Source organism: Metarhizium brunneum, chromosome 2, assembly GCF_013426205.1.
Source record: "Metarhizium brunneum chromosome 2, complete sequence".
Lineage (NCBI taxonomy): Eukaryota > Fungi > Ascomycota > Sordariomycetes > Hypocreales > Clavicipitaceae > Metarhizium > Metarhizium brunneum.
The window spans coordinates 2,061,284-2,077,610 of record NC_089423.1 but is presented as its reverse complement, the minus strand read 5'-3'; the positions used below and the strand labels follow the sequence as shown (position 1 = coordinate 2,077,610).

At 51.4% G+C, this 16,327-nt stretch overlaps 4 protein-coding genes across 4 annotated transcripts; all 4 read right to left on the bottom strand.

Moving 5' to 3' along the window:
* Positions 1-172: 172 nt before the first annotated feature.
* Positions 173-3,220, bottom strand: TAPT1 (Endoplasmic reticulum membrane protein 65; the record flags this gene model as incomplete). Its single annotated transcript, XM_014691489.1, has 2 exons — positions 173-856; positions 917-3,220. 2 exons carry the CDS (start codon positions 3,218-3,220, stop codon positions 173-175), a joined length of 2,988 nt encoding a protein of 995 aa, XP_014546975.1.
* A 631-nt stretch (positions 3,221-3,851) lies between these two features.
* On the bottom strand, positions 3,852-4,850 carry tropI_1 (Hydrolase tropI; the record flags this gene model as incomplete). Its single annotated transcript, XM_014691488.1, has 3 exons — positions 3,852-4,181; positions 4,264-4,651; positions 4,801-4,850. The coding sequence occupies 3 exons, from the start codon at positions 4,848-4,850 to the stop codon at positions 3,852-3,854; spliced, it is 768 nt and encodes a 255-aa protein (XP_014546974.1).
* Positions 4,851-5,655: 805 nt separating this feature from the next.
* On the bottom strand, positions 5,656-6,492 carry G6M90_00g035780 (uncharacterized protein; the record flags this gene model as incomplete). Its single annotated transcript, XM_014691487.1, has 1 exon — positions 5,656-6,492. One exon carries the CDS (start codon positions 6,490-6,492, stop codon positions 5,656-5,658), a length of 837 nt encoding a protein of 278 aa, XP_014546973.1.
* A 484-nt stretch (positions 6,493-6,976) lies between these two features.
* Positions 6,977-8,012, bottom strand: CIS3 (Cell wall mannoprotein CIS3; the record flags this gene model as incomplete). The annotated part of the gene is made up of 2 exons (XM_014691486.1): positions 6,977-7,840; positions 7,917-8,012. 2 exons carry the CDS (start codon positions 8,010-8,012, stop codon positions 6,977-6,979), a joined length of 960 nt encoding a protein of 319 aa, XP_014546972.1.
* Positions 8,013-16,327: the final 8,315 nt, after the last annotated feature.

The window sequence follows — 16,327 nt, the reverse complement described above, 5'->3', positions numbered from 1 at the left end:
TATTACCGCTCGTGGACTAGCTCAGAAACGCCATGCACACGGGGGCAGGCAGACTGCATCTTATTCTTTGGCGCAGAGCCATGAATCAGCCACCACAAAAAGCGCCAAAGTGGTAAGTAGTGTGGATATAACGATACTCGTAGCATACCATACATGTTATACAAACCCCGATCTACCATATCCTCTTGGCAACCATCTCATATCTTGCGACGCCCATATAATCGCCGTCCGGCTTCTTCCCACCCTTGTCATCGCTCTTCTTGCCTCCAGGGCCCTTGCCGCCCTTCAATCCCTCCGACTTGTCGGCATGTATCCACCGAGCTTTATCGTCCGTAACTTCAACGTCCCCTCTTCCACCGACCCGTCTGCCGGTAGCATCGTACGATTCTCGTTCGGCTTTGCCCAGCGCGACCAAGCTTTCCTTTTGTTTCATCTTGGCGTATCTGTTTCGCGAGTATTGGAGCAGGACCATGCCGAGCAGAAGTTTAAGGATGAGAAGGACAAGGAAGACGATGAAGAAGACGACCACCATTGTTAACGCGGCGATCAAGTCATCGGATGTCCATGAGTACCAAGGACGAGAGTTGAGTGGTGAGCCGTAGGGGTAGCCGTACGTGGCACGACCGAGGGAATCGCGGATAAGGGCGTCGAAGCGACTTAGTGCAGCGATCATGGCGGGTGATGAGGGCACGGCGGATTCTTCAGTTAAAGAGGTCTGCGTGGATGGCGGGATGGGCATGTGCACATGGGTGGCCAGAAACATGTGGTAGGTTTGGATAGAGGCGCGGATAAAGAGGCATGAGAGCGGGATGACTGCCAGGCCGAGTCTGCGCGTGAGCGAGGGGGTGACGAAGGCCTAAGACAAGTGAGATTAGACAGTATGAACATGACGGAGACACAAGTGTTGTGTACGTACATTGGTATAGTAGTCTTTGCACAGAATGTCTAGTGTTCTCCCGTAAAAGTTGGGCTTGATATTGTTAAACTTGGTCACATAGGCATGTTTTATCGTGTCAACCAACATCTCACTTCCAACAACAATCAGAAAGGGTGACAGCGCCTCGCCCGACCTCAACCACGACGGCAACACCGTGAAACTATGTGGCAAAATCGATGGCGGGTGCAACGGCACCGCACTCGAGCCATCTTCGTGCGTCGAGTCGAAACCCGCGCCGGGGACAGAGAAAGCACCCACTTCCACGATGTTGCGCATACCGATGATGAGAAGCATGATCCAAAGGTGGAAGCGCTCCACAATATCTGCACACGTCAATTGGAAAAGATTGTCCTTTTCAAAGCGTTTAAACACGGTGCTTTTGATTTCGACAAATTGGTTGGATAAGAGGAGGGTGAGAAGAGCGTTGGAGTATGAGTTGACGGCAACGTTGAGCGTAATGACCTGGTAGTAAAGCGCAACCGAGTGTAGACAATTGTAGACCAGGGCGAGGATGAACATGCCGAGCGGCAACAGGATCTTTGACCGACCAGAGGGGTTGCGTGACAGGGTTTCGTTGCTAAATAGACATTCCAGGATGTCTTGTCCAAGGGCTGAAAGGAGACGGTCGCCAACCTCGAGGATGTTGTATATAACGTACAGCTTGATGGCCGATTGCGCCCGTATAAAGTGGTACATGCGGCTGGCATCCAGAGTCATCAGAGCAAATGAGCTACAAATGATGACGGCTCCCTGTAGTAAATCTGCTTTGTGAAATGCTGATAGGCTTGAAGGAATCGACTTTGTTCTCTTGTGACGAAAAGTGCCCAGCTGTGGCACAGGGTGTCGCTTACTGGGAAGTGGTGATTTCGGACCTTCATTACCATCGACATGCAGGTCCGTCTTCGTGTGATGGGATCGATCCCGGAGGCCCGGTGCAGACAAACCTCCGTCGTCATTCAACAGCTCCCTCACACGACTGCGACTTCGCGAACGGTCTCGGTCAGAGACATCGCTAGGCCTACGGGATTGGCTCGTTCGCCCACGCTCCCACAGTCTACCCAATCCATCTCGTACATATCCAAACATCCATCTTGCCTCCTTGGATACCACATATCCCCACCATTTGATCAAGACACCAGACGCTATGAAGAACCGTATGGGAAGGATGGTGAAGGTATACAGCCACGCATCTAAACACGCCAGGGCGCCAAAATACAACGTCCGCTCCAGGTATGGGGGGAGTAGTAGGACATTCTTCAACCGTTCCAGCTTGGCCGCATAAGACTCGTACGGAATATCATTCAGATAAGATTGGTGAATATACAGTGGGCTTGGTCTCTGGGCTGCAAGCTCCAGCTGCAAGTGTGTGGGAAGTGACATGGGCGGGAGAGGGATCATGGACGGAATAGGTGACGGCGGGCTGGGGCCGGTATATCCTTGACTGGGAGCAGCTGGGGAAGCCTGCTGAGCATTTATAGCTGCTGGGCTTGTCGCAATGGCCGGCGACAGCACATGTCCGTTGAGAGAGCCGTTGGCCGCTTCTCCATTCAAGTTGAGCGGCGTCGGTCGGGGCAGCGGATTGTATGAATATCGTCGAGGAGAAGTAGGCTGCGAGCCAGTATCCAACACATATTGCTGAGCTCGAGACGTTGGTGGCGTCGACACAGTCCGCGGCGAGCATTGTCTCTGGGCTCCCTCTCGCACATGCCAAAGCCCAGCGTATCCAGCTCCAGCATAAGATTCGGCAGCCGCCCCGTTTGTTTGAAGCGTGTCTAATCTTCTCGGGTCCGGAGAACGGCTCTGGAAGCGTTGTCGAAGCATTTCGCGTTGCTCAGCAGTCTTGGCTGCTATTTCCTGGTCAATCGAATGACGTTCGGGAGCTGGCGCAATTGGCAATGAGTCTGGCGAGCTTGTGAGCTCCTGCACCTCAGCGGCGGTGAGTCGTTGCACGCTGTCACTTGTCTTATTCGTGGAGCTGCTCGTCTGTCTACGGCGAGACTTGACGACAGACGGGGTGCGAGATGCATTCATCCCAACAGGAAGGGGGGCCGTGTCAGAATGGTGGTCGAGAGCGGCGGCTGGGTCCGGCAGCAAGGGGAATTTGGATCGTCCTCTGCCCGACTCATCTTCGGATGCAGATGGCTCATCAATGGCTGTTACGGGCGGCGAAGGATATCCATGAGACCCATGGCCCGGGCCGGTAGACGAAGATGCTGAGGGGGGAGCCGTGGTGGAAAGCGGCGACGAGACGTGGGTGTTGATGGCATCCATGGTTGCTGCCATTGCGGCGAGACCCTTTATGGCATGGCTTGCGGGGGCATGGGGACGATGGCGGGTTGCAGAAGTATTAAATGTAAGCGTAGCTGAGAGGGCGCTGATGTCGATGCTGGTGTTGGTGTCGTCGAGATGGTGTCAGTATTAAATAAAGATGCAATTGATGTCAACTGGTCAAGTCAGACGACACTAGGTCCAAACGGGCCAGCTTGCAGGAGAGGAAGGCGGCTGGCGGTCTGGCGCCTGGGGCAGGGATCAATTAACTATTAGCGCGGTCGGGTGGTGCTGACTGGCAGCGGGAGCGGCTGAGGCTACGGCTGAGGCCTTGAAACCACCACTTGGCATCAATCTCGTGTCAATGTAAATCAGCTATTGCCACGGCCAAGCACCAGCCAACAGCACATATATTCTGGCAAATTTACAGAGCCATCTTGCCATTCTGTCTCATTTTCCTTCTCAGCGCGCTAGGTCATTACATCACATCGGTCAGCCTGCCTCCTCAGGTCACAAACTGTTCTCGGCATCCAGCCCCAAACACTGTCCCATTGGTATTCATCTACGCGCCAGTTTGTCAATCTTTCACAGAAAACCGAGCAAAGCCTTTTAAACAACCACAAATAAATGGCCAGGTCCTCCATTCTTATTGGTCCTCCAGTAGATAGTTTTCAAACCAAGCCACTGCCTGCAAGAATGCCTGCTCCCTGGCAAACCTTTGTACCTTGACCTTCAAATCGGCACGAACGGCAAAGCCGTGCTCCACCCCAGAAAACAAGTTAATCTGATAAGGCTTCTTAGTAGCCTTGAGAATCACCTCGGATTTGTGCCGTTTGTCAGAGGGGAAGATGCTGTCCGTCTCTGCGGCAGCAATGGACAAGGGACCGCCAATGGCAGCGAGCTCGTCCTCCTCAACAAAGGAGGGATGTGCGACGAAGCCGACGTCGATGCCGTTCTTGTAGTGGCGAACAAGGTACTAATAATCGAACTCAATTAGCGAGCCAGATCCGGAATTTGAAAAAAAAAGAAAGAAAGAAAGAAAGCAAAAACTAAATTACCTTGGCACCGAAGCAGTAGCCAACGGCTCCGAGCTTCGTTACCCCCAGCCCCTTGATATATTTAATACCAGCCTCGACAATGGGGTCGACATAGGGCACAGTATGAGGGTTGTTTCCATCGGTGCCCTCTTTCAACCAAGTCATAATGTCGAAGCCCGCCGGCTTATCATTCAGCTTGACAGGGTCGCCGTTGAACAGGTCAAGCACGACGGTGACGTAACCTTGCTCGGCAAAGAGGTCCGCCATCAGCTGGCTGTTCTGCCAGATACCAATGACATCGGGAAGGTAGAGAATTCCATAGCCGTTGCGGGCTTTGCCCTCAGGAGGAGTGGCGACGTAAGCATCGATTTTGTTGTCGATTTTGGTGAGCTTGCCCGTGGGCTTGCCTCTGTAGATAAGTTTAGCAATTTGGCGACCGCCTAATAGCAACGGCACAGTGAAGACTACAGTGTAACAGTCAAGGGAGCAGGGAAAGGCTGCACGTCTCCGAATTAAGACGTTTTGTCCTGGAGGGACATGCGGGGAGCTTCAACGTACTCAAACAAGCTTCCTAGGCTGCAGCATCTCGCAGGGGGGTTGGAAGCCATCTTTGCTTTTTAAAAAAATAAAGAGATAGAGAATGAGTCTCCGCGATTGACTATATGAGCCGTTTCAAGCAGTTCGAGCTTCGTCCCGTCAAATAAAATAAATGAGAACGCCAAGATGTTGACCCTCGAGGAAACTATGGTGCATGGAGCCAAGTGGGCAAGCTCGCTCTTATCAAGCTCAGCTTGTGACACAATGCCCCTCTTGCCTTCCGAATCTCCCACCACAACTAACCAACCTGCCACACGGAAATTCCGCATTGGCTCGAACCCCGTGGTGCTCCGGAGCTCGCCCCGGCTGGCCATGAGTTGCCGAATTTCAAAACACTCAAGGATTTTGTGCTCTTAAGTCCGGATACCACTTTAGACACGGCATTTCCTTGTGTTCTGTCGGTGCCGAAACGGAACCCGTCCATCCAGCTATTGGGGTTCAAGGTCCACCATAGGTTGCATGTTGCAAGAAGCACCCTCGATGAGTTTTGTCAATTTTTTTTCAATTTTTTTTGGGGGTTTTTCCAGTGACTGCTTGGGGTTTTTAGACCCCTCCCCTTCTATGCGCTGTTCGAGATCGCTGTAAGCTTGTTCAGCTTGTTCTCATCGGAAATGAGACGGCTGGACAAGGTGTGACGGAGCGGATCATGCCAATATTATTTTAGCCAAACCATCTGAGGCGATAATCTCCACGGCTTTTCCCTACAAGTCGTCTAGTTATAGTCTCATCGACTCCAGAAGGTGTCGTTTATTCATATTTCATAATATGTTGGGTATCATCAATATGCAAATCTAAAACAAACAGAGTCTTCACCCCTTACTTGGTCCGTAAGCTCTTTGGTTTCCTCTTCTTAAACACCACTGGCGTTATCCCAGCATCACCATCGCCCTCCTCCTTGACTCTGGCTTCGCTTTCCTCCTCCTTGACCTCTCCGCCCAGCACGCTCGCCCTAGTCTCCGGTTCCATTTTAACAGCATCCTCTTCCGCCTTCACTTCATCCTGATCCTCAGACTTCACATCGCCCCCCTCGGCCTTCTTCAACTTTACCGTCCCGCTCAGCAGTGCGTCCAACTCTTCGTCTTCCCCCTCCGGCATCTTCCTCGAATCCCTCCCCCACCTCCTCGGCTTCTTGAACAGCCCCTTCACAGCCTCCTCCTCCTCCTTGTCCTCCTCCTTCTCATCTCTCTTCCTCACCCCAGTCGCAACCTTGTCCGCTTTCTTTTCATCGTTCGCTCCTCCATCTCCCGCGCTCTGAATCACTCGGGTGCTCGTAACCGTCCAATCACCAGGTATAGCCATTTCCCCTCGGAAATCCTCCGGCACCGCAACCCCCATCTCTGCCAACTGTTCACGCTGTTTCTTCATAGAGGATTCATTGGAGCTGCTCCCTGGCGCGGAAGCGCGGCCCAACCGCAACGGGCCCGTCGAAGAGGTTGTGACAACTCCATTTAAGCGATCGATTTCGCGTCGCGCTCGTTCCTTGTCGCGCTCCTCTCGCTCGTGGTTGCGGTGTAGGTCACGGAGCGATCGCTTGATTGCGTTTTGGTGCTTGGCTGTGGCTTCGTGGTTTTGGCGCTCAAGCTTGGTATCGCGCACAAACACGGCACAGTGCTTGCACCAGTAATTCGGTGACGCTTTCCAATATTCAGTCATGGTTTGTCGTGTAGACGGTAGTTATTCGTGTCAAGAGTACGGAGGAGTTGAGATGTAGATGTCAGTGTCCCATTCAAGCGATTCCTGCCTGTAGCTTTATTTCGCATTACGTAATCACGCTCTGCAGCGTAAAGATTTCTACAAAGACAGCCCGAATTCACAACCCTTCCGTTCTCGCAATGGGCAAAAATTTTGACAGTATTTACGAATTTTAGCCAATGAGGCATCAATTCCTATTTTACTGTGCAACTACCTAATTTGTGTTTACAGCTGTGTATTACCCTTCGCAATTTCATCAAGTCCAATGTCTCGTAGATACACCCAACACCAACAACAAAGGAAACGCTCTGGTTTCTCACCAGGGGATGTGATTAAAGGTCGGCCTTGCTCCAACGACATTACACCCATACATTGGGGAAAACAGCAAACCACCGTTTACTCTCCTAAACAGCAAAAGCAAATTCCAATCCTATGCCATATCAATTTACAGGTAAAGAACGGCACCGAATAGGGCAAAAACGGCGGCAGCGACGCCAGGGAAAGCCTTATTGGCAGCGGCAGTAGGGACGGCAGTAGGAGCCTTGGTAGTAGCGTTCGTGGGAGCCTGGGGCTGTCCATCCGAGATCTGGGTAACGGGTGGTGGAGGAGCCTGGGTGTGCGTAGGAGCTTGAGGCTGTCCGTCTGAGATCTGGCTGACGGGTGGAGGGGGAACCTCGGTATGTGTGGGAGCTTGAGGCTGGCCGTCCGAGATCTGGCTAACAGGAGGGGGAGGTGCGGCTGTCTTGGGAGGACCCTGAATCTGTCCATCCGAGATTTGACTAACAGGCGGTGCAGGGGGAGCCGCGGTCTTCGTGGGGGCCTGAGGGACTGAGGCACAAGGAGTTGTGCGGACCTGAACCTGGCCATCGCCAATCTGGCACATGGGAATGGGAACGACAGTGGTATGGACCTGGGGCTGACCATCACTGATGACATTGACGACAGTAGTCTGCACCATACTAGTGCCAACAGGCTTGCCGCCGTTGTTGCCACCACTACCGCCGTTGTTGCCGCCATCGCAGGATGTAGCAACAATGTCGATGGGAGAGCACTGTTCAGCCCAGTGGCGGTCATAAAGGTTGTAGAAGTTGCCAGAGAGGCATCGGTAAAACTCAGTAGTACCGTCAAGAGCAAGAGAGCCGTTCTGGCAGAGCGAAAACCCCGAGGATTTGAGGGCGTTGGCTTGAGGAGGGCCGTCAAACTGGAACTGATAGTTGGAGGCAATGTAACCGGTTCTGTCGTGGGAATCCTTCAAAACGCCGTCCTTGAGAGTCATGACCAAAGTGCCTTCGCCCTCGCAGGCTCGCTTCTATGGGTTGGTTAGCGATCGTGGCCTGATTCTCGTGACCCCCAATCCTCAATCGCGAGTACAAGAATCGACTTACCTCAACGCTACGCTTTGCCTCGCCACGAGAGTAGATGGAAACCTGGAACTTGCCGTCATGAGAAGTGCTGCAGCCAGCAGGCGGGCTGGCTGCCATGGCTGTGGCCGCAAGGCCAAGGGGAAGAGCTGAAGTCCACTTCATTATGCTGCTGCGGTGTCTGTTAGTTATCAAGAAGTCTGGAGTAGGGGGATAGGAAGTTGGTGATGGAGGCGAAATAAAGAAATAGGGAAAGGCTGTGCTGCTGATGTCACAAACGAGCATCTAGGGGACAGCTTGGGCGGAAAATGGTAAAGGTGAGAGGAGAGTGAATGGAAGGTGACTTCAAGGTGACCGTAGGCTTCGGTGGCAAGATAGAGCATACTTTGCAATTATGATATTAGGCGGATAGTTCGAATTCGCAAGGATCAAATGATCAACTCGAGAGACTAGAGGACAAACGAGGAGTGCTCAAGGGTGCACAAGATCAACCCTAAACGATAGATCAATTGTCTTTCCCAACGATAGACGGGATAGATCAATCCAAGTGAGAAAGGCGACAACGTGAAGCACGTGTCAGTGACGGTGGCGATACTGAAGATCAGACAAGCAGTGAACTGAGAAAGGAAGAGAGGTAAATCAGACTTGGACAACGGGAGGGTGGGCACTGATATAATAGTCGGCTCCCATCTGTAATGACTTAGATGGTGTAGGATCGAGCACAACCACCTCTTTTTCTGGGACAGCTTGCCGACTCAGCCAGTCCAAGCTTACACCCATAATCGAGTGAAGGCCAAACGCCTCCTTCGGCTGACTGGATCCGTCTCCGGAAGTGCATGTATTAGCGCCGAGGACATGCATGGCTCCTTTGCTGGATGTGAATCGGCCAGGAAGAGGCCAAGGTATTGTTGATCCACATTTCAGAGGTCGGATTGGGCGGCATTTCTGATGTCAATGGCAATGGCCGTGAGTACCAATGGCGCCGGACGTTTCTGGTAAAATGGGCTCCTTGCACGAGCATCAATTTTCTGTTGTGCAGCTTTGTCCAATACCCAAACGTTGATTCGTCTAATACAGACCTGTGTTCAGAATAAATTTTCACATGGCTATATAGAACCAGAACCATGAGAACTCGTCTTGGACGGCAAATCACGGCATTCATCTTGTCCATTTGTAGGAACATCTTGGTGCATACCAACGGTACAGCAAGGGCCGCCAGCCAGGCCGAACGTGATCAACCCCAAGGCCAAAGGTTCAGACACAGACTCAAGTATCCACCGGCCGGTTACGTCTGTCTACCCAACCAAAACACCCCAGAGCTCAGTTGACGATGCTGGCAGAGAGATCAACCCAACCACCCAGAATGGTTGATGTTCTGAGACTTCCCACATGTAGACAGACAGTTGAAAGTCATCCAGCTTTGTTTTTCTCATGCACCAAACTATTTTCGTTGCCAGGGGGAGAACCTACAAGCGTCTCTGGCCAAGAACTTACAGTCACCGAACGGTGCTTTTGGGTCGCAACGTCTCTTCGGCTCTTCGGTCGTAAGTCAGGATGGATGGCAGGGGTGCATCTATAGAAGGAAGAACTAGAAGGGAACACAGCAGAGCCAGGTTGGTTAGGAGCTCCGCAAAACTGACGAACAATCGTATCCATAACGAATCACTAAGAATGTCTCAGTGTCCATGCAGGCCGAAGAAAGTGGGTGATGATGGTGTCTACCAGCCTCCTGTACTTGTTTTTCCTTTTCCCAGCTGGAATTGTTCCTGCGTCGCAGATGAGGCAGTTCCGCATGCCTACTTAACGATACCTCATGAACACGAGGGACGTTTTGATGTTAGGCTTATCCGGATATCAGGAGGGGCACATAAACGAAAAACTTTGCTCTCTTTTGCTAAACCGCCTAACAGCTTCTATTGGGCTATTGATTCTTTGGGGGCATTGCCACACCGGGCGCCGGCGTACGTTTGCTCACCTCCTGTTAGATGTTGCCTCATGTTAAGTTGGTCTTTGTCCAGCATCACCCCCTGCTGCGTGCTCTGCCGCTGGTTCACCAACTTGGATTTGGCGGCGGTCGTCGAGGTCGCTGGCCGTGCCGCTGAAATAACATGACATGCATTGGTCCTGGACTCCTGGCCAAGAACAGCAAGCTGAGACGACACATCCGCATGGCAAACAGTGGAGGGTGGCTTGGGACAGGGACTTGGCTGGCAGGCAAAGATCGCCTAACAACACAATGTGCCGAAATTGCTGCGGAGCCCCGGACTGTGAGCCGTGCCGTCAATGACGGTTCGAATTGGCATCGAAGTGACAAGCACGCAGTTACGGTAGCGAGTCGAGACGGGATTGAGAGCGATCAACTAATGTTCCATTGAAAAGCCAGGTCGATAGAAGCGGGCTTCATGTGGTGTTGCAGCAACGGTCGTTATTGTCACGTCGCATTCATCATTGGCTTTCTTCAACTAGTCGCCAGTTGACCACTAGAAAAGTGGAATAATAAACCAATTGACGACCTGGGTCCGCCTCATTCACTCATGGGCGAGCAATGAGGTCATTGAAACCGGCTGCGTCAATTAGCCAGAGTTGGTTGAATGCTGGCAGAGACCACGTACCATGCCTTTCGGCGATGGTCCGCCAAGAAGAATCAATGACAGCGGAGGGGGGAAACAGTAGTACTCCGTAATGGCCAGATGATAGGCTGAGAGCAGCGCAGCCAACCGCGGATCGAGGGGTGTGTTGTGAGCAAACAGGAGCATCGATGGATCGACATGGAACGGGGAAGCAAAGTCATGTTCGCGTCGAGTGTGTGGGAAGTGGTAGTCGATTGATGGTGTCTACTGATGGGGCAGGAGCCACTGAGTGGGGGAGATCGCCAACCCCGGGGGCCCGCTAAGCAGCAAGCTGCGCGGGAGGCGGGGCTGCTTCTGCGGCCAGGTGGCCAATGTTGCTGGTGGCTACGCTGTACATCGGCTCAGGATTGCTGGGGGCCTGAACGAAGGCGTTACGCCTCTGGTCGTCCAAGCGGGCCCCTTTGCTTCCGCCCAAACTGCAGCACTTCGGCGGCACCAGCACTTGAGTTGATGGCTGGGGCTGGGGCCTGTGCCGTTGCCTCCATGCCCCCTGGCGCTTCCCAAAACGGCAACTGGGCCCGCCCTGAGCGAATGGACTGCGGGGGACAAACAAAGAGGCCAGCCACTAGCACGTGCGTCCAGGCGCCTCCGCCTCAAGTGTCTGGATTCTCTGGAAGTTGAGACAACATTGAATCCACACGCACACCAAAACTGCTGTCTGCCGTTCCCCAACTCCAAACATTCGATTGGGGGGATCAAGATGCAGAGCTTCAATTATTGAGTTGCATCCCCTCGTGACCCTCTCGTCGCACCACAATTGCTAGGCGACTGCCCGCCGTCAATAAATTTCCGTCGTTGCAACCGGCCGGCCGCTCAACCGTAATGCATCAAGCGCGGCAAGAAGCAGGATGTGTCAAAGCCTCAAATACTCCGTACAACGGCAAGAATTGGCAATTGACATTCCACTGAAGAGGCCTGAGGAATTGGGCTTTTAAACGTCCGATTTCGCACAATTGCATCCAAGCTACCCGTTGGCAGTTGCATCACTACACCACGCGAGGCACTTGACTTCGGGCCACCGGCCGTGCGTGTTCTTTTGCTATGCTTGAGACTTCCGTCGCACGCTTGCTCGGCGGCATTCCTTGCTTTCCTGTCAAGTGCCCATGAGTTAACGTCCCACGCATTTCTCAGATACGGCTTGTTTGGCAGTGAGCCTTTTTTCGGCCATGGCTTGCTCGGCGGATCCAACATGAGATCAGACGACTGCCACCAACGGTAGCTCCGAAGTCAAAATAGTATGCTTTGCCCTTATACTAGGCCAGCGAGAATACGAACAGGCCTCAACTGCGCATCACAACTCAGACATGACTAACTCTAGCAGTCTGCATCGTGTTCGATAATGTCTCAGAATGCCGAAGCCAGGCCACAACTCTACATCGAAGGCTGCTCAATTCATTCTTCTTTCCCCCCTTCCCCATTTTATTCCTTTCGCACAAACTCTTTTGTAAGTGCGTTCCCAGCACCCTTTCTCTTCAAGATGTCAATCATGGAGTATAGGTGTCTTATGTGCCTCCTCTGGATGTTTGGTCATCGGCCGCCAACCCGGAAACGTCGCCTTGTCTTTTCAAGCGCTATTCCGAACATCCACAAATACTGAAGAATACTCGACCCATCTGTTCCACAAATGACCCCAACAGTGGATAAACTAAATACTTGGTCGTACGCACCTTGTAGCTATTCCACTGCCGCTTTTGGCAAGGTCTCTAATGGCCCTGAACTGCGATCTACTAGGTCTGACTTGCTCACGTCTGGTCACACAACAAGCCGGCAGCGCAGACTGAGTGCTTGGCTAGATGTTATCCTAACACAAGGAGACACGTGTGGAACAAAGAATGGAGAGCAGAATCGGCGTACAAGTCGGTTACTAATTGTATCGTGTAATCGATCATGCGGGCAATCCCAGATGAAACCCTGGTGGCATGTACTGTGCCCAAGACATGATGAGTGATATTCACTATCCCAAGCATACCGGGTACCTCTGCGCCATGAACACAGCGACACACATCAGACAGGCAACCAGCCGGCTTATCCATATGGGACCGCTGGCTTTAAAGATGGACAGGTCCCTTGTCCCGCCAGCCGTCCTAACCGAGTGCATCGCGCCAGGGGCCTCTAGTGACAACTACATGATTTGGCGAAAGTTGCTAAGAAGATTGAATCCAGCATGTGACCTATATGCCTCGTAGACAATCGACCTGATTCACTCAGAATGGCCAACGGTTGTCGCATTGTAAGCTCTAGAACGATGGCTTCATAATAAGTTGACCCGATTACGAGTTTTACATTCCGTAGATATTAGTGACACCACAACGGTGAGATCACTTGACGGATGTCTTGAAACATGGTGGCCAGAATGCCCGAATGAATCAGATCTGGGGATTAATAATCATTGGTGATAACTCGTAAATCTGGTGAATCCGCGGTTTTAATTGAGAGGCGTCATGTTTGTTGTGATTGTGTTAAATATGGTATGAATTGCTATAGGGTACGCCCCGGGTTAAGTGCTGGCAGTGTGTAGCTGTCAACACCGAAAAAAAAGATTAACAGAAATGGTTGCCTTGTGATAACCAACACCGAGAGTTGACCTAGGCCACGGTATGTTTTCCGTTTATTCTTGCTGTAGTTTATCGTGATAGCATACTCTTAGTTCTTCGAGCAAAACAAATAAAAACAAAAAATAACGAGCTTGGTCGAGGCGATTTTATGCAACGAATGCGAATGTCAAGAGCTCGTCATTCCGACACAAATAGACATGAAATGGGGAAGCGCGAAATACAACGCCATGAAAAGGCTTACACAGGCTCAGGATGGATCGGAAGCATGCGGCTGGGGAAAGTCTTATCGTGCCATCTTCTAGCTTATTATACTTCATTTTCCACATCGCGAGAGTATCTGAACAAGTCATTCCCCCCCTCAAGTCTTGTAGTGCCAGGGTAAAAGTGTATTGTCAAATACGTTTACCAGTTTTCGCAATGTGGTAATGTTTCCAAGGTCTGGGTTTGATTTGGGACTGCAACTACCATGACAAGTATCCAAGGCTGCTGATTCCCTTTACGCATCATCTCCTTTAATTCTGGTTATTCTCGATTCAACACGCCAATGTATTAGCTGTCTTGGGTAAGAGTTATCGATATCTGCTGCCATCTTGGTTCGAAAATGTTGACCAGCATAATAGAGACTGTCTCGCCCAAATCTTGGCCGCCTATGGGGAGTGAGCCCAACATTCGCTCTGAATTGAGGCTCAGTAAACCTCCATTTTGACATATCACGCCTACCCTACATAAATCCAACTGTATCACGTTGGGTTGCCGCCAAAGCTATAGCGACATCTGGGCACATTGGCGGCTTCAAAACACGTTTCCAGTCCCTTGCAATCCACCACGAACGCAACCGTTGAATCACTAGTAATATACACACGGTTATCTAGAGCATTGCATGGGAGCGAGACTCCCTTTGGCTTCCTGGATAGTACCAGTTGCGAGTCTGACTTCAATAGAACGAAATCATTGTTGTATGACTAGCACGGTGCCCATGCTTAGGGTAAGTCAAGCGATAGGGAGTCTCCAGTTCAAATTGTGTCCCAGTGGGCAGAACGTATTGACGGAATAGCAGTGAACTTGGTACTAAATATAAAGCAAGGAGAGATTCGGCAAGTTACGCAACTTGTAAAGGCACTCTAGTACCTCCCGGGCTATTCATAGTGAATAATGGACTGTCCGCTGGGATTGTGGTTGCTTGTCGACTTTCGATTTTGGGGTCATTGTCGAGCGCAGTCCTTCTCATAGAGCCGATTCAAGGTTTTCTAGGTCTAAAATTAGCATAGAATTCTCATATGTGTACATGTGAAGGTCAGAAAGCGAAAGATGTAGGACGTGGCGGTATACTGAATCGCACCGTTTCCTTGGGGGAGGGGGGGATTTGTAACCCATACTGCTCGACTGACACAGACACAGTAATCAAAAATGACACTTGTCGAACCAAAAATTCCCTGGAGGACATGCTCACAAGGTTGGAAGCTGTGCGGTGGAAAATTACGAGTCAGGGTTCTGGGTCGTGCTCTGGCTCTTTATGGGGCAGGCGCCGCGTTTGGTGTGCAAAGGAAGGTCCGAGCACCTGCCTCAAGTTCAATCTCTTGCCAGTTGCCACCAGTAGCCACCCATCTACGGAGCACATCTTTGCGTTTGAGCCACTCGATACCTTCAAAAGCAGTTTGGACATGATCATCCATGCCAAGTGTATTCCTGCCGAATGAAAATAAAAAAATCGGATACCGACTAGAAGCCTCGCCATTGTACACATTGTCACCACAATGCCCGACAATCCTTTGTGGGTAGTTGGCGCTAAGGAAGGAAACTTGTTGAGCCGGGGAACAAAATCTTGAGTAATCCTAGAACAGTTAAGCTTTACAAACACTGGACGAGTCTAATGTTCTCGCCGATGCTCACAGGTGCCATCTCAAACACAGTTGACCGCCATGTGGTAGCGGCTGACAGTATTGATATCTGAGACAGCCCCTTCCCCGGAAGTATCCGGATGTTCGATGTCTTGCATGGCACCAAGTACGCATGAGAAGGAGGAGCATTTGGTTTGGGGTCCTTGGCGATCCTGTGCTGATATATTTAGATGAGGGGTTAATGCCAATGTTGCGTTTCGACAACAGCTTCGGAGCCTTCACGAACTGGCTGTTGGCCGCAGTCAACTAAAGCAGTTGAGTTGGAGGGTCCTGGGGAACTACCATTCTCCGTCTTTATCGATGGAGGCAAGCCTGCTGTATGTGACGACTAGTAGGGACGCATTCTGATGGTTACCTTCTTAACTGAGCTGGTGACTCTTAGTTACGTTGAAACCTTATCTTGCCACGCGCCATTGTTCATGCAACTCCACGACAGTCTGCATCTTTGGGGTTGGGCTGGCTTATCCGGAGATGTAACCTCCGGGACGGAGTGCTGGCTGGTGGTGTCGCATCGTGAGCCTTGGCTCGTGGTCCCAAGATGACCGGGGCGACCGAGGCGATTACATACAGAACCCCAGTTGACAACATCATCTTTGATTGGCTTGACACAATGGAGGCCGCCAGCTTGGCACGTACATGACGCCAAGCAGGATGGATTGCATCAACGACCACCAGCCCGAGTCTTTACACTTCGCCGATGAACTCTCAAGGCTACTTTTCCCGCCAACGCTGGGCATGGGCATGGGCTGGCTGAAAAACAACTGAAACAAGCCGAGGACCCCCAAAGATCATGCAATATTGCGGATAGTCTGGACGACAAATCTGGAATCTGGAAATAGACTGAAGGGTATCGGGCCCGCAAAATAAACGAGGTCAGTATGCTTTTCACTAAGCTAGTTGCACAATGAATCAAATATCCAAGACGGCTGACAAGCCCGATTTGGCAGGTCCTCATATCGGGTCCGCATCCCGCAATGGGATTTTTCTATGTTTGGTGCTATCGCCATGTTGCCTATTCAGGCTTTGGTTCGATTCGGTCATTGTTTAGTAACCTAGGCTCAGATTAAGGAGTCGTACCGTTCTATCAACGGAGTGTCTAGTGGCTGATGCGAAAAGCGAGGCATCGGAAGTTCAACTATACCCGACTAAGAAGCTCCAGAGACTTGGTCCAGGACAAGCCCCTGTACATACTAGAATCCAGGGGAAACAAGGAATCTCTGTTGAATCCGCGTGATGCAGATTTGTGTACACATGCCCGTTCGGGCGTATTGTAACAGAGACCACTGAAACCTATGTACAGTAGTAGCCAGGTTGATCATACGAATGCGCATGCTTTCAGGCTGAATTGATCA